Here is a 23,785-nt window from a genome sequence, read left to right on the forward strand (position 1 = left end):
ATACCTGTAACACTTTAACCTTTATTTTTTCATTACAAATTTTATTTATTACACTATAACTTATTACTTTACGATTTGGTACAAAAATCCATCCAAAAAACGATTCGGTTTTGCCCAAGATGACTTTTAAAATGTGTATATCATTGAAAAAGCTCGAAATTATCTCCCTGTGGTGCAAAATTGCCACTTTTTGGCATTTAATTTGAATATCTGTTTTAACTCATCGGCGACCTAAATTTTTTATTAGTGTTTTCAAATAAACTGTTACATAAACTAAATAGTTTTAAAATTTAAGCGGTGGTTACATGTAGCCATGTTTTATTTACAAAAAAGATATTGTCCCATACTGCCACGGGATTTTGGAATGACTTAAGATGGATTGTAACATAAATTGGATTTTTTCCTTTGATGTTTTGATGCAATAATTTGCTTAAAAAGTGTTGTGAGGGAAAACCATGGTATATTATATGCAAATTGATGTTGTACCATACTTTGCTAATTAAATATGCAACTCAACTAGAATCCAAAGGGAAAAAGGCGGAGCTTCAGCCATGGTATAACATATTCATTTTCATGTTATTCCATGGCTGAAGCTCCACCTTTTTTTTTTTTTTTAAATGTGTCCGCCTCTTAAATATTAAGGAAACTGTTAAACGTACTAAAAGGTCAAGATCTTTATTTGTTTTCATTTTATAACAAAAAGCAATAAGTTATGTGTGCCAACATCTTAAGAAACCTTTGTCAAACTATATAGGATTGTTACGAATTCCCCTATTTTAGAAACAATTATTAAATGTTTCTTCTTTAAGTTGTGAAAAAAATGAAATGTGAAACTGTCATTTCCTTTGCTAAAATCCAATTAAATTTCGATTTAAAAAAGGGGGTACCTATAGAAAAAGGAATAAATATCGGCTACAAATATCTGTGAAAAAAAAAATTTTTTGCGATCAATTAGGGGAACGTACACTATCTACGCTCCCTGGATCCGCTACTGTTTTTAAAAATACAGTGTGTTATCATTAAAATTGTGTTTTAATAAATAATCTAATAATCGAATTAATAAAATAACGGAAGAAAAGCAGCTTGTACGAAAACTAGAAATGTATAAATATGCATTTTTCAATGAGATGTAAATTCTGTAAAATATGATTAATTTGTATAATACCTTGAAAACAAACCAAAAAAAACATTTCTTACCGTCATTAGAATAATTATTTAATCCTTGTCGCTGGAATCCGATATTTGTATTTACCTCAGTCTGATGACATTATGAAATTAACTGCGCAAACAATCATACACGGGGCGCAAACCTAAATAAAAATCGGGAAAATCCGTCATTTTCTTTCCATTTTTACAAAATCAGGGGTTCTATTACATGAAATACACACAGGCGCTTGGGTATATGATACAATTTTTTTTAATTTTTTTTTATTTTAAAATATTTAATTTTCTTTATTTATAATGCATATCTATCACTTCTGTACATGTCTCACCTAGTTTCGAGTGATTTAAACGATTTAGTGAAAATACCAAATTTTACTATCCATTAGTATGGATAGTAAAATTTGGTATTGAGTGATTTAATCGTTTAAATCACTCAAAACTAGTATGGATAGTAAAATTTGGTATTTTCACTAAATCGTTTAAATCACTCGAAACTAGGTGAGACATGTACAGAAGTGATAGATATGCATTATAAATAAAGAAAATTGAATATTTTAACATAAAAAAAAAAAAAAAAATTGTATCATATACCCAAGCGCCTGTGGAAATACACAGTCAGAAGATCATACACGAGGCGCAAAGGTGACTTGCGCGAGCTTCCATTTCATTGGATAAAACTGTAAATTAATGTGATCAATTTCCAATATTAGTTGAAGGTCTTGAAGCTGTCAATCATTTTATTTATATTACAAATTTTATATACCATGTGTCTTACTCATTAACATATTTAAACAAACTCATCCTTCGGATTCGTTTGTTTAAATATGTTAACTCGTAAAAACCATGGTATATATATATATAGTACTTCAAGCCAGCTAGGACATTGATAACATCATTCTGAGACTCATCTAAAAGACTTTACCTTAACGTATGGGAGTTATTCTATCCTAAACAGGATCAAATTCTAGAACTTTTTAACAGTACATTTTATAGGATCAACAGAGATTTATTAGGAATGTTTATTATGTAAATTATTGCAAAATAGTTGAAGACATTTCTATGGAGAATAACAATTCCAATGAATCCACTATGATAGCAAAGATATGTGCATGCAGTTTAAATAGGCTACATATATATATATATATATCAGATGTAATTTTTTTTAACTTGGTGAATAAAATTTAAAGAAATCCAAGTTGCTTAATTAATTGCTTTTCATATTTGTTTCAATCTTTTAAAGTATGATTATTTAACACGATATTTTACATTCATTGCATATAGACGTTGTCTGTTCTATTGTCGGGTTGTTGTCTGTTCGACACATTCCCCATTTCCATTCTCAATTTTATATTTCATTGATGTAATGTGATGTAAGTAATATACGTGTATCATGCACGGAAATAAGAGAGAAAATAATGTATTGCAGGCAATTTTCAAGAGATAGAAGAATTATGAACAGTATTTACACATTTTAAAATAAGCACCTGGTAATTCTTATGTCTCTTAACTGTCAAATATAGAATTTTTAGCTTCAACCAAATAAAAATAAACTTCACGTTTAACCAAAACAGAAACATTCAGTGTCCACCACTGCTTTGACAGAAAAAGCTACAGAAAAAGAAATTTTGGAAACTATATGAAGATACAGATAGGACATGAATTGAAAAAAGAGTGTATTTAAGAATTTACATGTTTACATTCTAAACACATTCACCCTTAACATGTCATTAGACTAAACACGTTTAGACTGTAACTAATCACTTTCCTAGACATGTTAAGATATTAAACATGTTTAGCCCCTAAACATGTAACCAATTCGTTTACATGCAATACAATAGTAACTACTTAGACCACTCGGCCACTGAGGCCCCTTTTATGCACAAAGCTAATTATCACTAAACACAGATCGAGTTTGAATTATGGTGGCGTCACTCAATCGATCTAGAGTTATTCCCCTTTACAAATGGAAAAAAAATGCTGATTTTTGTCGTTTTGGTACTCTAATTAACTTAAGTTTGCCTCAACCAACTGTAATGAAACTTATGCACAATGCCTAGATTACCACAAAACTCAGATCAGGTTTAAAATTGGGTAGCGTCACTTTTTCCATTCAAAAGTTATGTCCCTTTATATCATTATATACAAGCAAGGCATTATCTGTGTCCCATGGACACATCCCCCCCCCCCCCCCCATTTTTTTTTTTTTTTGTGTGTCTTGTATTCATTATTGTATTTCTGTCTTTTTCATTTTTAGCCATGGCGTTGTCAGTTTGTTTTAGATTTATGAGTTGGTATCTTTCGTCCATCTTTTAAGTCTGTTAACAGTTTTCCTATAATAAATTATTAGAAAGCGATGAGCCTCAATAATAAAAAATCTAAGTCAGATTTGTTAACCTTTGTATAAATTGATATGAGAAGACTTTCATGTCTAAATTAATCAAGTTTCGCTCTGTTCGGTCAAGGAAACTATCATTTCCCAAAATCTATAGGTACCCTTGAATGAACTGGTCCTGATCTTCAGTTTATTCACTGTATGGCCTTGGTTGTGATGAAAGTTCTTGTGGTGTGTGCATTAACGGCGGCGGCGGCGGTTTATTTCCCTTCTGCATAGGCGGAGGAGGAGGAGGAGGAGGAGGAGGAGGAGGCGGCGGCGGCGGAGGCAGAGGAGGAGGAGTGGGCATGTGTATATATTTGTACCCCAGAAGGATCACCATGCACAATTCCCTTGTTTGACCTATAAGACGTTTATTTAACAGAAAAGATATGGGTATCAGTTCATGACACACGAAAAAGAACATGCACAGCGAAAAAGCATTCAGCATGGAGTAAATTAAAAAAATAGAGACCTTCGAAACATTTATTATGTATAATGCAACACGGCTTTCACTAATGAACACAATATATTTGTCGTGCACCCTATACGAATCATTATAATACATAGTTGCGTGATTTATGCACACTGTAACTCAAAATCGATGTTTTATTCAAATATCGTGTTAAATTTCTATCATAATTATTAATATATATTTGTTTGAAAAATATCTGATATGAGGTAAATTTTTATAAATGCCAAGTCAAATTTTAAAATCCCTCACAGAACCAATGGGACGTCTATATGTATTACGATTTTTTCGTAAACCCCATCTTTCCATTTTTTTAATATCTGGATTATGGATAAGGACTAGATAGGGTTTTCAGAATAGAAAATTTCAATGGGCAAAAAGTACAGAATAAAGGACAAAATAAAACAAAGAATAAAGAAAAGTAGACACAAAAAAAAAATGGAAAATAAAGTGAATTATTTTATGCTAAAATATAAAGAAATAGAGATTATGAATTATATTAGCAAAACAAAAAAGAACAAAATGGCGCAAAAATTTAAAGGATGTAGAAATGATCAAATTTTCATGATTAAAAACACTGTTAGTTGTATACGTCAATAAGACAGCAATCCAACAACACAAGATGCATAAAAAGCGAAAATAGCTAACAAAATGATCGAAGTTCTGACATAAAAATCAATTTAAGCATGCAGATATAACTCAATTAACAGCTCTTAAATCCATGTTCGTTATACTTCTTTCAACCTACAAGGTTTTGTGTGAATTCAAAAATAAAATTTAAGTATGAAATGAATAAAAAAAAAACACGGGCAGTGAGTAAACTCAGATTTGATATTCAGTATTAGATTGCTTTTTTACGAATACCTTAAGCTGTGAATCTGAGCCATGGATACTATGTATAGCTGTAAAATTGAATGATAAATACTCTTATTTAATTATCAAGACTATAAAGGACCCCATTGGAAATCGGCTTGTTTGCTTTCATGGGTCGTCCTTGGGTCAGAGACATATATATATATATATATATATATATATATATATATATATACAACTCGTCTAAACATCAACCCAACAATGTTAGATCTGTAAATTTGCTTTCGCAAATTTTTGGTTCTTCCCTCGCCGGGATTCGAACCCATGCTACTGTGATATCGTGACACCAAATCGCCTGCACTGCAGCCGTCCCGCTAGACCACACGACCACCTGGGCTCTCAAAAAAAGAGCTTTCGGTGGGCATGTGTTACCTTTCCACGTCAGTTTTTAATCTAGCGGCGTACTACAGTACATGATATATAAGGCATGAAGATGTTATTGTTACAGATCAGCTAAATTATCTATAGTAAAGGATCCTACAAATTAATGTAAGATACAGTCACAGAAAATAATTATATTCATAAGTACGTCTGAGTCAGTGACAACCCTACAACAGATGTATCCATCGGATCGCCATCAATGATGGTGATACATGGCTGTGTACATAATGTATATACAACTCGTCTAAACATCAACCCAACAATGTTAGATCTGTAAATTTGCTTTCGCAAATTTTTGGTTCTTCCCTCGCCGGGATTCGAACCCATGCTACTGTGATATCGTGACACCAAATCGCCTGCACTGCAGCCGTCCCGCTAGACCACACGACCACCTGGGCTCTCAAAAAAAGAGCTTTCGGTGGGCATGTGTTACCTTTCCACGTCAGTTTTTAATCTAGCGGCGTACTACAGTACATGATATATAAGGCATGAAGATGTTATTGTTACAGATCAGCTAAATTATCTATAGTAAAGGATCCTACAAATTAATGTAAGATACAGTCACAGAAAATAATTATATTCATAAGTACGTCTGAGTCAGTGACAACCCTACAACAGATGTATCCATCGTCCAGATCGCCATCAATGATGGTGATACATGGCTGTGTACATAATGTATATGTATATATATATATGTATATATATATATATATATATATATATACATAAACATGTATGTGTATATATATATGTCTCTGCTTGGGTTAAGGCATTAGTGGTACCTATGTAACAACCATTGCTATATCTTAAGTTTGTTTTATGTATTTGTATATATTGGCTTTACCTGAATAAATATTATCATTATTATCATGGATTTGTATAGTACCCTGAATATGACATTTAATTTTAAAGCAAAAATATCGTAGTATCCAATGGCGGATCCAGGTCCCGGGAGGGTTCTGGTGGTTTGGACCCCCTTTTTTTGGACGATCAATCAATTGAATGGGGACATATAGTTGGAACCCCCATTTGTCCTGGGTTGGGACCCCCTTTTTTAAATGGCTGGATCCGCCCCTGGGGCAATTAAAATTCATTGAACCTCAGTTATACTACTACAGTCTCAGATTGACCCAGGGATTTATAACGCTTCTATGATAGGCCTCGTTTGTGAGATCGATTTTGATTTAGAACGAATTTATCATAGTCCGAGCAGACCCGTTTCACGATCATATATGTCTCTGGTCCGAGAATGTAAAGGGCCGAGTTATCAGAGTCAAAACTTTGAAACGTTATTTTTTACATTGTGATCACTAAGAGTTTAAGAACCACCATCTCCCTATTTAAACTAAGATTATAGATTAATCTCAGATTTCCACAAGAAAAATAATATATAAAAAACTTGAAAATGAATAAATATTTTATAATTTCCCGCGTAATAAAGTTAACTGTTTGGTTCCTGCGTGTTCATTACAAGAAACCAGTTACTTACAAGGAAAAACATCGAGGTCTTCCGAAAACGTGTTTACATGTCGCCAACCAACGAGCCCACATTGTTTTGAACAGCAGCTGGCCACCATTATTTTGATGAACAGTCCATTGCAACAGTTAAACTACATGGTAATCTGAATATATACACTCAAGGAAGATGACAGAGACAAAGATGCGTGTGTTTCTACCAGTTTTAATCCTTTTGGTGGCTACAACTTTATGTGTTCAAGGAGATAACGCCAGTAAGACACATTTTTCACAGGGGATCTTTATGACAAGTTATGTCATTTAACGAACGATGTGTGCTTTATACCCAAATAGACATATTTGGAAAATAGTTTCCAAGTGTTTTAAATGACGGAACATATAATTTTCCAATTAAGTTCTGTAGTCGAATTGTTTCTGGTTACTGAAAAGATTAAAAGTATCTATTTTATATTTGATTACTTTGTTCATGTAGATACTGTCTGATACAGTTAGAATATTATACATTTTTGGGTTCACAATATTTCTTCCATATCAACCTTACTAGCTTAGGAATGAATAAACGTATTTACGCTTTTGATATTTAACTGTATTTTGCCTCCGAATGACCAGCTTATATCACCTGATCACCTCTGAATAACCTTTTGACGTCAAGCAACAATCACTTTTTAGTTGTGACGTCAAACGTTTTGAATTATGATGTCAAAGTTTACGTGAATCTGTGTGATTATATGTAATGGCGGACAAATTTTGCATACAAGTGTAAATACGTCTATATATATATATTTATATATATATAGATCCTTAAAAACCTCTATTCAAGGGATTATATACACCTTATCACTAATCTTGGCTGCCCCAGCTGCTTGAACTTTTGATGCCTACAATAATCACTTTTCCATTGTGGCGTCAGATATTTTGTTTATGACGTCAAAATTTCACGGGAACCTGTGTGATATCCAATAATGGTGGACAAATAGCAATAAGGTGTATTGGCTGAGAGCGAGAGTTTATATATTGCAAAAGGTTGGGAACGTGTAGGGTTGAACAGACTTTGTGTCTGAATGTGTAGGGTCACTAGGGTGCGAAAGTGAAATGTAGGACAGAGTTTCACAGGACAAAAAGTCACGAACAAAAAGTCACAGGACAAAAAGTCACAATTCAGTTTTGAGTTTATTTTTCTTTAAACAAGAAAAAACTTACAAAAATGTATTTTGAGAATCTTTTTTAATTATTTCTTATTCAGTTTTACAAAGGATCGAAGCAACTTTGTAACTAAAATTTATTCATTCAAATATCAATAATGATCAGATAATTCTTATGAAAACAAAATGTCAAAGTGGCTTAATGGTACTTAAATGGCTTCATTTTGCCAATAAAGATATCCTTTGCATGATTAAAATTTAATACATTTTCATTTATCAAGGTTTATGAGCAATATCCTTTACTTAAAAATGAATATTTTATAAAAAGATAATATTTAAAAATATATTTAAAAATTTGTCAAACAATTATTTGTGACTTTTTGTCCTGTGACTTTCTGTCATATCAAATTTGTGACTTTATGTCCTGTGACTTTTTATCCTGTGACTTTATGTCCTGTGACTTTTTATCCTGTGACTTTCTGTCTGTTTATCCGAAAGTGAAGGGGCCAAACGTGTTTTGGACAAATGGTTCTGGATTCTTCCCTTGTATATAGGCTATTTCTACAGGGTTTCTGCTGGAGGTTGCCATTTTCACAATTTGCAAAAAAATATAATTGTGTCCATTAAAATTCATCATTTTCGAAATACATATAATGATGTTTATTTTCATCCCTCTTGTGTATTTACTTTTTCTGGGTTTCTCAGACTTTACCTGATCAGACAATACTGGGAATTCACCTTGAACTCGTTAAGATTTTGGAAGAAAATCAATAAGCAGCTGATTGCATTCTATAGCTATCGACAACAAAGGACTAATTTTGAATCCGGGTCAGTTTGCCCAAAATCTTGTTAGCTACCATCCACATTCCCATTATGAATGGCTGCATGATATATATATAATTATAATAACTCGTTATTTAAAGAGGGTTACACTGTAAGATGTCACTACATGTACATGTACATGTATATTATAGAATTAAATATTTTATTTTTAGCTGAAATTGCAGAAAACAAGGTTGAAATAAAATTCTACAGACTTCAAGTCAGTGAGGTAAAAACAATATTTTATATATTAAATGAAGATATAATCTTTGTGTGGTATGAGAGCCAATGAGAAAACTCTCCATCCAAGTCACAATTTATAAAAGTAAACTAATTTGGATGGAGAGTTGTCTCGTTGGCACTCACACCACATCTTCCTACATGTATATCTATTATAGGTTAAAGTACAAACCTTGGCTCACACAGAACATAAAGCTATAAAGGGCCCAACAAATCACTTATCAAGTGTAAAACCATTCAAATTGGAAAACCAACAGTCTAATCTAAAAAAAAAAAAACCAAACGAATGAGAAAAAACTATGAACCACATAATTATTTTAATGGTACCATGAAAGTAATATTTAAAAGGAATAACATCGACTAATTAGCATGTATTAACAGCCTGCAGAGCCCTGTACTAAATTCATATGATTTTATCCAATTATAGTCTCAGCGGTAAGACCCCTTTGGTTACTATCTGTGATACCGCGGTTGTAAAATGGCATCTGGAATTTCTTATCAGTCACATGATTTTATCGAGTCCGGTAATTATAAAGTACCTGTGTGAAATCAGAGGTTTATTAGTAAGAAGGTGGCACTGCATCATATAAAATCTCTACCGTCAGATGAAGTCGTATGATGTAAAAAACTTGAAAAACGGACGAGAATTGTTCAAACTACGGCAGTTTAGCATGGAAAATTGTATTTAATTTAGCAGATTTTTGCTTTTTACCGTTTGTTTTAAACTGTTCTAAAAGTATTTTCCAGTTAAAAGCGGATCCCGAGTTAAACAGTTAAATACCGATGAATCGATCAGGTTTCACATGATGTTTAACAAAATAATGTAGGCAAATCTAGACAGATTTGTTAACTGTTGAAATGTGCAAAGTTTATCGAGATTGAAAAAGAAGGATATTTACTTTCAAGTATTCTGAATTTATGTATATGTCATAAATATCATTGATTACATTATTGAAACTGGACAACTAAAATGGGGATAATATTTTCGTAAATATATATTTTTTTTTAAATTGTTTATTGTGGAATGCTTGTATTAATATAACAAGCTACAGCAAAAGTTATAACAAACCGACGAAATGGGCTTGAATCTATCTGTCTTACGGCAAATTTATTTTTACACAAATTAGTTTATATGTATCGAGAACTTATTGAAGGATAGAATCGTTAGAAATGTGAATATTTTAATTGACTAATACACGAAAGATTTAGATTTTTCGTATTTAATAAAGGTGGTCCAAACATATTTTGGTGGTCCAAACATATTTTTTTGTACAATCATCTCCTTAACTTACGGAAATGTTTTTTTTAACTGTATGTAAATATTAAAATTGAAAATGACCCAGCCTTGTTCTCCAATTTCGTATGTGATAGGTGTCTGTTTAAACTATTGAGACTCAAACTAACCAAAAATTGGAAAAAAATGGACTAAAATAAAAATTGAAAGAATGACTCCATTCGGCAGCGTACATCAGCGGAATGTAAGGAATGGACTATACAGGTTACCTCGCACGTATATACGACAAAAACTTGTCTGTTTGTAATTCTCTGTGAACACGAAAATGACCGATAAGTGTCAGTGATTTGATCGATCACATGCGGAGAATCAACTTCCATGCCAGCTATTGAACCAATTTACGAGATATCGAAAGATGGGTGGTAACGCAGATGAAACCTTTGAAGTGACGACGATGTTATTCCTTTCAATATTACTTCCATGATGGTACCAAACCTTCATTATCTGAAACAATATAGTGTATTCCCAAATATATTGGTGTATAAATGAGTTTTACAGTATACATATGCGTCCTGTTCTATAGATATTAATCATGTTAATAATTGTTTAATGAAAAGTTTTCTCTTCATGAAAGTGTAGACAAATTTTCTTAAATTTGTTGATGATTTTATGTGATTTACAAATGTTCCCCTTTAATTTTATACAAGAATTCAATCAGCAATTTTTCAGACATAAAAAAGAAATAAATGCATCGCTAGCTTTTTTTTGAAACAAAAAAGAAATAAATGCAGCATTTTTAAAATTTTCAGATACAGTTTAATATTCAAGGATATCTGTAGTATTTTACTGTCTGTAATTTGATCCTTAAATGATTAATTAATAATCCAACAATAATAATTCAAAATATTGAATTGTTTCTTTACCTAATCTTCCAATGGTAGACAATATAAATATATATATTAATGGTTTATTTTGACAGTGGGACAGTGGCCTGATGGAATCAAAGTTCCATGCATTATTAGCGTCTGAAACTAATACATACTGTGGAAGTAACCTAGCAGCTTGTGGGCTTATTGGGCTCCAGTCAGAGTAAGTTGGTTGATATCTTTATTTCTGAATTCTAATACCATATCAATAAGGGAGATAACTTGTTACTTTTAATAATTAGAGATATTTAGATTATGGGAGATAACTCTTTTTTTTAATGGTCTATGCCATGTTTTCAGTGATGGTAATTGTGTTGCTCTGTTGTACTGCTTTTTTGGTATTTAAATTATTTTTTTAATTAAGTCACATTAGGATTTTATTCACATAAATTGAATTTGGTATATACTTTCTTACATTAACAGTGGGTACTGTTTTACCTGTCCTTGTTTACCTTACAAAAAAAAATTATACAAAGTTCAGCATTTATGATCCATGATTTAGAATTATATTTCAAATACATATACTTCTTGTTATAAAGAAGTTATGCATATGTATATACAAAATCTTTTTTTTAAAAGATGATTATTTCTTCGCTTTATCTGCAGTTGAATTTTGAAGATCTATACCATTTCTGATTGATTTTCCAATGCCTTAACATTTCTCTTTCAGGTTATTTTTAGTTGGTTAGTTCTGTAATTTAGGTGTACATTGTACATGATTTTTTTGCATGCAAAGTTTATAGTCTATGCATGAATAATTTTTACCATTCAATGCTGACTGACGAATAAATTAAGTACTGTCACTATTAATATATAACCCCAAAATATAAATAAATACAAAAATAATAACTGCAATAGCTGAATAATCCTAAAGACTTTTATGATGTTCACATCATTTTTTTCTTTCAGATTCAAAGACAGCCATATTGGAAAGGTAGATAACTCTCCATTAAATGATGACAAAGACATGTTATATGAATTTTACATCATGTATCCAGAGAATTCAAATAAGAGTTCCCCTAGTGTACTAACATATGTTTTGTCTGAATCTGTTGTCAAGAGTAAGTATAAATGACTTTTTTTTTCATAGAATATCAGAGTAATCAAACTCATGATTTAGCCTGAAACACTGCATGACAATATTAATCTATCACTTCAAATGTTTTTTCTTAGGCAAAACCAAAATACTTTCCCATAAAGGCAGGAAAGTGGAAAAATTATGAAAATAAGTAAAAGTTTTGTTGAAATGATTTATCGAATAGTATGGAACCAAGTTATAATGTTCTACATCAAAATATGTATTTGATAAACCTAGAAAACATTTTTTTTTTCACATTAATGTAATTATGTAACTTAACTGTACAGAAAAAAATCAGTTTTTATGGTTAGAATTAACCAGTCTTTTATTTTATATTACTGGGAATAAAAAAAAACTATCTGTGGTTTAGTTTAATAAATTGGCTATAGGAAACATACTTTAAAACATCAAGTAATTGTTTTGTGGGTTTAGTGGTAGTATTTCACTTGTTGTGTAATTTATAAACTGTTATAACTATTCTTCTGAAGACGTTATGCATACAAAGACGTAATAATGATACACGTTACTTTAACAATAAGAGTTGCATAAGTTAGTGTCTCTGTATTACGGCTAATTTGTAATATACAAAATGTAATTGTTTTACCAATGTCAAATACTATGGAAAAAAATTTTTAATATTTCTTTTCTTCTAGCTATTATACTACAACTGAGAACCAATACAGATTACATCAGTTCTCTGGGCTGCGACAAATGTTACATAACATACATTGGATCAGATTTCTACGGTATTCCACCATCAGCACTAGAAAACAAGATCATTATACCGTTAGCTTTTCTTGTCTTGCTCATCGTCATCATTATTGCTATAAGTTTAACCCTGTGGGAGTAAGTATAAATAAAAATAAGAACTCAACCTTTAAAAAAAGAGGGACGAAAGATACCAAAGGGACAGTCAAACTCATAAATCTAAAACAAACTGACAACGCCATGGCTAAAAATGAAAAAGACAAACAGAAAAACAATAGTACACATGACACAACATAGAAAACTAAAGAATAAACAACACGAACCCCCACAAAGTCCATGTCTGTCTCTTCTAGAAAAAATAATCTTTTCAGTAATCTGTACTTTAAACTTTACTTGTTCACTTTTTACACATTGTGACTTTGATGGAGAGTTGTCTCATTGGCACTCATACCACATCTAACTCCTAATTTCTATTAAGTCTAGAAATGGACCTTTGAATATTTTAGATTACAGTTCTTAATAAGTCAAACTTACAAAAAACTTTTGTGAAGTTATTTCCTCTGAAAAAAGATCATTGAACAGTTATAAAGTTAATTCAGAAATAGCACTGTACTAATTTTATATTTTTGTTAAGAAAGGGAGATAACTCAATTTAGAAAAATCTATTTGGAATATTTGATACAATATGTAGCATCAGAAATTTCTAACCCTCTGTTACTTTAACAGTTTAGCCAGAAATTTTGTAATGTTTGATTTTTGCTTATCCCCAAAAAGAATATAATTTAAAAGATATGGACTGTCGTACCAAAGATCAGAATCTGAGGAACAAATATAATACAAAATGTATTTTTCAGCCTGAAAATTAATTCTTGGAAATGTTTCAATTTTTTTTTTCAATTTTGAACATGTTGAAACTTTAAAATGGAAAGGAACTGGAAAACATAAAAATATACACCAGCTTCATGATAATAGTTTGAAATGGTAAATTGTTCTTTTGTAGCAAGAGGAGGGAAAAAGAAGCAAGATTCCAAAAGATGCATAAGCCAAAACCAAAAGGATCACAATATCCTACTAAACAAGCACCACCAAAAACAACAGAACTTCCTGATGAAAAAATGTAAGTTTGTAAAGGTCAAATCTATTATTAGAATGGATGTGAAAGGGTAGGAAGGGACGTCAAAAATCACCAACAACAAATTTGCCATCTGATTAGAATATTCAGTTATAAAAGAACTACAACAATATTTGAGCCAGCCAGACATTTTATGTCTACACCTGATTTTAATCCATTAAGACTTAGTACCAAAAAGCAGTTATCAGCTGATTATGGTAATTAGTTGGCCATCTTTATATAGCCAATGATTGACATTAATATGGTATTAAACTAAATTACTTTGATGTAAATTTGATGTTCTGACGCAAACTGTTGACAGTGCATCATTTGAGTGTTCAATATCCATCAGTGTATTTATATCTGCCATAGCTTCTTTATTTGTGTGAAATATTGTTGTCAAACACTTCACTTTCTTTTTTGAAAAAGCACATATTTCGAATACCGGATGTTGACTTGATAATGGTAAAAAACAGACCAGAGACAGATATGTAAAATCTGTGTTTGTTTACAAAGCATAACCCCAGGTCTAAAAATAAAACTTCCTTTATACTACCCGGTCACATTCATTTAAGCCCTTTTTGCAGATGAAGATTCAGTATGTTTGCAATGGGTTACACCGCCATGCTTGTTAAATGCAAAGATAAATTTATCACGATTTTTCTTAAAATTTACAAATTACAATCCTCAACTTACAATGTATGTAGTTTAGGATTGTATTTGTTTGCCACAGATAACATCACCAGTCTTTTATAATCTCTTAATGTATGTGAATTGTTTACCATAATATTTTTAATATTTTGGAAGTAGCAACTGTTTAATCATTTAAGGTTTTATTTTGTTTTTGGATTGCTGTCAAATTGTGTTTTTGTATATTTTTACATTTATTTTTTTCCAAATTATCTCCCTTTTTAATGTTTGCAGTGTTTATGTTACCTAAAACAAATATATTGTTTTGCTTTGCATTGAAATGATATACTCATGCTTTCACCTGTAGAAATAAAAGATTGAAATATTTATCACTTATCATCTTTTTTCTTTTAATATATTTTTTTCTCGGTTGATTTGAAAGCATTCATTAGAAGTCAAAACAACACCACATTATTTGTTCAATTTTTCAATACATATCTATTTTAATTAAAACTTGAGTCAAATTTGAAAAGACAATAATTGAATTTTGTTTTCCGTTAAGCATGAATAGCATTTTCTTTAGACAAATGTTGTGCATGATAAATCCTGATTATTAAAAGATATAGAATACCATTTTTCTGTTTCAGGTAAAATGCCTGGAAAAAATGTAAAATTTGACTGTCACACTTTTGGAGTTTATTTTCTTCACTGTCATTATAAAAAACTGTCTATGTGTATTCAAATTCTACTTTATTTTGTATAAATCCATTAAATATGGAATCTTTGAAATAATCTTGTATTTTATATGCATGATTTCACTGTGTAATCTGATTACTGTGAATAAATTAATTTTGGATGTAACAAGTCTTCTGATTGACTGTAAGGTTTTTTCTTTCACCTGCTCATAGAGATAATTTTGTCATGTGACTGTGACATCCTCAACGTTTCTTCCCTGATTCACTGCTTAAAAAAAGGATTTAATTTAAATTAAAAATCAAAAAATTATTGTGAAGTTTTTAATAATGAAAATACTGTAACTGAATGATTTTCCAATATATATAATAATAGTCCATTCTTCGAAATCCCAATAATAAATGCACAAATTATTTCTAACATATTTTTTTTTACATAATTTCTAATATCCCATACTTAAATAAATAACATTAAAAGATCTGTATACATGCATATATGATTAATATGAAAATATTTAGTAGCCTATGGATATGTATTTGGAAAAAAAAAGTTGTTTTCCCTTTAGTTTTAAATTTATGGAGTATACTATAAATTCAAAAATGTTTGCTTTTATTATTGAGTCTGTTAAAAAAAACTAACGAAAACATGAAAAAAATTATTGCAATTTTAGGAAATGTTGCATTAAAAAAAGTTACTTTCAAAGTTAAATGCTAGTCTAATTTTTTTTAACCTAATTCCTCTTCCTTTGCAATATCTTGAATAATAAAAACATGAGAAAAAAGTTCTGAATTAACAGTATACAAATCATGAATTTGAGCTAACAGTCCTTATATAACATTTTCACTTATATGCAAATATTTTAAACTGTACTCAGATATATTTAATATCTGTTCCTAAATGAATTTGACCTTTTACCTTTAGTCTGTGCTTTTACAACAAATTACTTCAGATTCTTATTCATCACATTACCCAGAATTCACAAATTATTTTTTTCCCGTTGTGGTCCATGAAAAAATTTGCTGTTTCTCACTAGACGCTGTTGCAAAATACCAAAATTGTGTCGGTCCTTGCAAATCTTCATTCTTGGTGGTCAAAACCTTTGGTAACTATTTTTCCAGAAAAATTATTATCTTTGAAACAGAAATGGGAAATCATATGGCTTAATTTGTATAAGAAAGGCTACTTAAAATTCAAACTGTTAAATTTGACTGCATAATTAAAATCTCAGCACATACAGGGAGATAACTCTTTCTTATTTGCCTTGTTATTGAACATGTACATTTGGGTGTTCAACTAAAAAACATCATTTAGATCAAATAAAATTTAAAATTTCAATCACTGAATTTATTTTTGAAGGTTCCAATTTTTTCTATTGTATTTTTATGTATATTTGATTTCTTCATTTAGTTAAAGGTTGCGTAACATATTGCTGAGGGGCTTCAAACTTCTTTTATCTTTATCATTTAGCTGATTATTTTTGCAATATTTATTTTTATTCTCAATATATGGTTCTTTAGTGACTATATCAAACAAATAAAGTGATTACCTAAAAATTCCTTCATGAATATAGCTTTTTCCTTGTTCACAACAAGTTCTTCAATGCATCGTTTTGTGTTGCACATTCATTAACATCACACTTTTTCTTGAAACAGGCCAGAGACAAAAGTCAGGTAAGATATGTTTAATAGTATGTAGAATGTTGTAGTCATTTATTAATAAAACATTTTTTGAGATTTTTTACATGTAGTATGAGGTAATTTTCTTTATGTACTGGAGAATATTAGGTTAACAACTAACAGATATACATTATATATGAGTTATAAAAATCCAAGTGTGGATATAACAAAAAACACCATGCAATTTAATTTACTTTTTACAATCTAAAGGAATATGGCAGGCCCGTAGCCAGGAATTTCCAAAGGGGGGTTCGTTGGACTCATAAACTCGACTTTAACAGTCACAATTTGAAAAAAACGTTGAGTTTAACAGTCCTTATTTGATTTCAAGGGGGGGTTTGTCCGAAACCCCCTGGCTACGGGAATATGGGTAATCTCATTGTTTGTAGACCAAAATAAAAATAAACTTATGTCATTGGTTGAATTTCCATTGTTTAGTAAGTTTTAAACCAATCACAACATTTTGTTTTTTTGCTTTTGAAAATGTTCCCCAGAATTCTGATTCTGAAACAGGGTATTTACATTTTACAATGATCATCAATACTCAAAGGACTAATTTTATATATAATAATGTTACTCTAGAACCCTTCCAATAACTCTTTTGACGGTCCAGTTGAACTGTTGCATTGCCAATTTGCAAGTATCTGTCACTATCAAAGCTTTCTCTCTTTTTACAGTGGGGGGGGGCTTATTTTAAACACTTTGTCATTTAAGTGCCACTTTGCAGTAATTACTTCTTATTTGATGCCATGATCAGTTAGTTCATCTAGATGTGCATAATTTTAAAATATTTGCCACTGGATGTTCAACAAACAAATCAACAATCCATCAATTTAGGAATTAATTACTCTGATACATGAAATTGTTTGTCCAGTTTGAATTCATTCCATTTTTATTTAGTACAAAATTGAGAATGGAAATGGGGAATGTGTGAAAGAGACATCAACCTGACCAAAGGGCAAATTACAGCTGAAGGCCACCCATCAATGGATCTTCACTTACTTTTCTTTTCAAATTTGGATTATCAGAAGTTTTATTTATAAATGTATGTATTAATAGACTAGGTAGGACAAACTTGAAATCCAATATCCAAGTGTAAGTTACTTTGAAGTTGCTGTGACACATATATACATGTTCTGTTTAATGTATTGTTTGTGGTTTAAGGAATGTGTACTGTTGATTAGATATAGAAAAATGTGTTTTCAACTACATGTATATCTATTTTTAATGGTGGAGGAAAAAGAGTACATTTTTGTAATTCTTTTGATATCAATTCTGAATTCAAACCTATAGAAAATTTGTACTGCCTTTAGGTGTAATACCACCATTGATTTTCTTCTATTAGTCTTTGTTAAATTTGCACTTTTCAAAAAAATGTGCAGAACATATCTTTGTTTCAAATAAAGAAATACTTGGCATGAGTAAAGTTTTATCCTGTCCAGTTCTATAGAAAAAAAATTCACATAACATTTCATTGCATATAAGAAAATAACCATCATTGGAAGTTAACCAATCAAATTTCTCCCCTTATTTTATCTGTGTACAAGGTTTAGTCACCATGTAACCTCAAGATTACAAAATTTTCTATAGAAATCCCAAATAAAAATTAATGGTGTTTTGAAATACCCAAGACATATGTTTATGACACAGAAATGGTTTTACTGCAAGAAAATGTAGGATTAATTACCTGCAACTGTCAAATTCAAAGGGAATATTATTATTTGAATGTGCGGAGGACCTTTAGCAGTCAATAAATTCCTTAAAATCGGTATCCCATAAATTTTACACATGTTCTGCTATCCTTCATTTTATCCTGCAATTAAAGATCCTCAAGACAAAGCAAAAGCACACATATGATACAGTGACACTACAATTTGAAAGAAGCAATTAGCTAATATGCTGAATAAAAGATTTGTAGGATAGACTACTGTAAACCAACTTATTTTCGCGACTTTCGCGAGTAGAAAAATAACGCGAAAAATAAATCGTCGCGAATATGTAAACCTTGGATCTTTCCTTATTAAATTTCGTCAAGTAAATCAGAAAATCGCGAAATTAAATAGCCGCAAAGTGGTCAAGAAAGGGTAAAACGCGAAATAAAGTATCCGCGAAAATAAGTTGGTTTACAGTATTATGAGACATCAACCCAACAAATATCAGAATAAAATTAAGAATGTAAATGGGGAATGTGTCCGAGAAAACAACCAGACCAAATAGCAGAAAACAGCTAAAGGCCACCAATGGGTCTAGTGATATAAAAAACGTACTTCAAACAAGCATATAAAATCTCAAATGCCTACATTGAGGAGAAAATGCAAATATTAAAAAAACATTCTAGTAGAGCTAAATATCAAAATTTAAATTAAAAAAAAGTAGGCATGCCAGTTTGTTTGTCCACTATAACTGAGCAAGTTGGAAGTGTTGTGAAATGTTATATAATATATTGTTTCTGTGTAGTGCACATGGTGTAGTTCTGAAACCTCACAGGTAGGTGTTGGACTGATTATCTTTCCTTGAATTGCTTGGTTCTATATCACGATTATCTCCCTTTATAATTGATAAGTTTGTGTCATGATGCATGCCGTAGATTATACTAGAGTAGAAATTTTACCTTATCGTCACAAAGCAATTATGATAAGTCTATATATAGGCAGAGTATACAATTTCTTTAGTGAGCACAAAAATTTTCACCTTTTTGTCCGATGTTGTACAAGACAAACTAAGGATATGTTTTACAGTGACTTAAAAAGTGTGTTAAGGATGTACTTAGATGAGGGTTCTTGAAATAAAAAAAATCAAGAATTTAAAATTGATACTATAAGTTAGAAGAGCATTAGTTAAGGAATAAAATAAGCTAAAAATATTGATAGGTCATGGAGCTCCTTTTCGAGATATTTGATTTTTAAAATATGGCGGGGAAAAAGCTGACTCAGACTTTTACCTTATATTTGCATTGGTATGATTTGGGTCTCATCAAAAGAAAAAAAATCAAGAATCTGCTAAAAAATTATCAAATGACCATTTATGAGCTATTAAGTCTTATATGAAAAGATAAAGGGATGTTATTGGGCAAAATATTTTACTTTGTATCGTATGGGTAAAAACCCAAGGAATCCAGTGACCCACAAACCAACCAAGATGGCCGCCATGGCTAAAAATAGAACATAGGGGTAAAATGTAGATTTTTGCTTATAGTTATAATTCTGAAACCAAAGTATTTAAAGCAAATCTAACAAGGGAGTTGACTTGTTTATCTAGTAAATATCTATCTGTCCTGAAATTTTCAGATGAATTGGGCAACTGGTTGTTGGGTTGCTGCCCCCCAATTGGTAATTTTTAAAGAAATTTAGCCGTTTTTGGTTATTATCTTGAATACTATTATAGATAGAGATAAACTGTAAACAGCATTAATGTTCAGCAAATTAAGATCTACAAATAAGTCAACATGACTAAAATGGTCAGTTGACCCATTAAGGAGTTATTGCCCTTTTTAGTCAATTTTTAACAATGTTCATTAATTTGGTAAATTTTGGTAAGTTTTTACAAAATGTTTTCCTCTGTAACTAAAGGGCCAATATTTGTGCAAGTTCATTACAGATAGAGAAAATTGTAGTTAGCAAGAATGATCAGTAACGTATGATCTACAAACACATCACCATCACCAAAACACAATTTTGTCATGAATCCATCTGTTTCCTTTGTTTAACATGCACATAGACCAAGGTGAGCGACACAGGCTCTTAAGAAGAGCCTCTAGTTTGGAATTATTTTTGTACCATATGATAAAGTAACAGCTACTAATGTTTCTGTTTATTTTTTCTGAAAATCCTATACCCGCAAGCCTCCTTAAGTCATAAGGTAAAGGATATGATGTTCTTGAAGAACCAAAAGATGGCAGACAATATTGAATTTAAAAAGGGAAAAATATTTCTTATATAGTTTCAGTGAAAAATGGTTTAAACACTGATAGACATATGCATGAAGCTAGGCAAATACAAAATCGGCTGCTATCAAACATTTTTCTAGATTAGTTTTCATAGAAATCAGAACTTTTTTTCTACGATGCAACTATAGGCTTATGAAAGACTTTATAGAAATTAGAAATTGTATTTTACAATGCTACTCAGCTTATTGAAGACTCTATAGAAATCAGAATAAATCTTAATCTATAACGCTACTAGGCCTATGCATGACATTTTTTTTTATTGCAAACATGAAAAATAGTTTATTACTCAATGTATTCTTAATAATTGTACCATTTAAAGAAATTTGAGAGCATTGAGAGGTTTTCTCGTCTTTTATTACCTGGTTGAGTAACTGAAAGTATTATACTGTGGTGGTATATCAATGTGAAAAATTGAAAGGCAGATGCAAATCAGATATGAAGAAAATGATAAAAAAAAATTAAACTTTCATATTTTTTAGCGCTTATTTCTTTTTTATATTCTCATATGAAGCCCTTTATTTGGACCTAAATTAAAATATTCTTGGCAAATCCTTTAATTTATGGTGAATCCTATTAATGGCATTTCAGTGTGCTCTCCAGGGAATTATCAAAAATATTTATTATGCTACTCATAACTAAATTATCTCCCCTTTAGAAAATCAGTTGAACTGGATCCTTTTGTTTTAACATATGTACTGCAAAATCATCACTTCCAAATAATTTCTGCAAAGAATTTGCAATTTTAATGACATTATATTTTTAATTTGTTTTTTATGCATATGAAATTTTTATTTTCACAGGAAGGAAAAGATGTATGAAGGATCTGGAACAACTCCAAAGAAAGCATTTGATAGATCAGGTGGTGCCAGTAATGATAGTGGTCTAGATGTGGATACTCTGGACAGTAGGACCAACAGCAAACCATATTCCCTCCAACCACTGGCACAGGGAGACCAGGAAACAGAGAGAAAGAAAAGGAAGAAGGAAAAGAAGAAGCGTTCAAGAAAATCAAAAGTAGATGGGGCAGAGAATCAAGGATATGTTGCTGAAGATGAAGGATTTGAGAAAGTAGAAATGAAAACAGAGTTGTAAAGAATCATGAGGCAATTAATTAATTTCAATGAATTAGAATTAATGTTATTATGTTAGATTTTTTTATTATCTTTTTGAAAATATTTAAGGGCTATTGTAACTGTTTAGCAGATAGGTCAAATTTCCAATTATTTTCCCTAATCATTTTGTGATATTTCATGGGTTAAGTGGCTAATTTAGTAAGTTCTTCAATGATATTCATATCTAAATTGGAATTCGTTAGTCTATCATTGAGTCTAGTAAATGAAATTATAATGACTTAGTTTGTTTGATTTTAATTCAGTTTTGAACAGAGAGAGACAACTCTTTCATAAAACTATGATCACTGAAAAAATTGAAGTTACTATTCTGATACATTCCTGTTTTTAAGGGAACATGTTTTTTTTTAAATTAACCAAACTGCTGACAGGCCGTACTTATGTACAGAATACAAGCCAAATAATCTCATTGATTGGTATGTACAAGAAAATGTAAAACATTTTTATTTCTTGTACAGTCTTATTTATGTTTCATTGTTAAACCTGTTGAGATTGGCCAGTGGGATATTAAATCTGTTTACAATGATTTGAACAAAGGTTTGAGAGAATTTTGTTATGTTGATATAGTGTTTTCATATTTTGTATGAACTGCTTGTTTTGGATGAAATTGTTTTTTATGGTGTTTTTTTTTAAGTATGACTGAACTGTGATGGAGTATATGCTCATGTCTTAACTTAATGTCTTTCAGTTCTAGAAAGAATGAAAAAGTGTAAAATGTTATTTATTGTAAAATGGTTTTATTCAAATGACATACTGTCTGTAAATTTTTTGGAAGCGTTGATTTTAATATATTTTAACGATATGTAATTTAAGATTAACTTGACCACCATTGATAGTCTATACATATATATTGACATATTACATGTAATGTTTTTTTTAATAATTATTTACATATTCAAATTCTGATAAATCAAATATTTCTTAGGGTAATATATATTTTACAGCCTAGAACAAGATATTTAAAAAAAATATTCTATATTATCCGTACTTGGCTTTGATGTACAAACACTTATTCTGACCTGAAAAATGACATAACAATAAGATGTACATTATCTTTATTTTGAATAAAGTAATAGAAACCGTATTCCATAATCAAAAATATTCTTAAAATAGCCAAAAGTTAGAGATTTGACAGATGATGTTTATTTTTAGAAAAATTTGCAATATTCTGTATCATTATTAGTCTATTATGATAAAAATTTACATTTAATCTTTGCAATCAAAGAAAAAAGACTAAGCTAATATTTTTTTAAGTAAAATGTTATGCATTTCTGGTAATCAGTGATCTTTTTAAGTTGTTTGAATGAAAATATATATAGAAATTTAAAGTTATACCTTTTTTCCATTGTTTATCTATGCTTTGAGGTCATATCATTGTTGGGATTAATCTTCATGAAATTTTGAGTATACAATAAGTAATATTTACAATATTTTTGGATTATAGAAATATCAAAACCAGTGTATAAACAACAGTCAGTTATAATTAAATGTAAATAATAAATGATTTATAATTTATTATAACAATTGATCTTTGCATAGCATAATATAGATTATTGCAATAAGATAATAAGACTTTTGTTAGTAAGAAGAAATGTTAATTTATATATATAAATGTATGTAAATCTTGGTTGCAATGAACTTCATATATTTAATGTTTTATCTCTGCATATATATGTTTTATGTTTCACTTCTTTTATATATGTTTACATGCA

The 23,785-nt window shown here is 30.4% G+C and overlaps 1 protein-coding gene across 4 annotated transcripts; it reads left to right on the forward strand.

The window, feature by feature from the left end:
* Positions 1-6,805: 6,805 nt before the first annotated feature.
* LOC143053812 (uncharacterized) lies at positions 6,806-22,622 on the forward strand. 4 transcript variants are annotated; one of them, XM_076226596.1, is made up of 9 exons: positions 6,806-6,991; positions 8,875-8,930; positions 11,155-11,264; positions 12,011-12,162; positions 12,833-13,025; positions 13,888-14,004; positions 16,974-16,991; positions 18,057-18,092; positions 21,744-22,622. In XM_076226596.1, exons 1-9 carry the CDS (start codon positions 6,907-6,909, stop codon positions 22,033-22,035), a joined length of 1,059 nt encoding a protein of 352 aa, XP_076082711.1. In that variant the 5' UTR covers positions 6,806-6,906; the 3' UTR covers positions 22,036-22,622. The 4 variants fall into 4 exon arrangements, with proteins under 4 accessions (XP_076082711.1, XP_076082712.1, XP_076082713.1 ...); XM_076226597.1 differs by lacking the exon at positions 18,057-18,092 and adding an exon at positions 19,455-19,484 and having other exon boundaries at positions 21,744-22,621; XM_076226598.1 differs by lacking the exon at positions 18,057-18,092 and having other exon boundaries at positions 21,744-22,615.
* Positions 22,623-23,785: the final 1,163 nt, after the last annotated feature.

The sequence above is a fragment of the Mytilus galloprovincialis genome, chromosome 12, assembly GCF_965363235.1.
Source record: "Mytilus galloprovincialis chromosome 12, xbMytGall1.hap1.1, whole genome shotgun sequence".
NCBI lineage: Eukaryota > Metazoa > Mollusca > Bivalvia > Mytilida > Mytilidae > Mytilus > Mytilus galloprovincialis.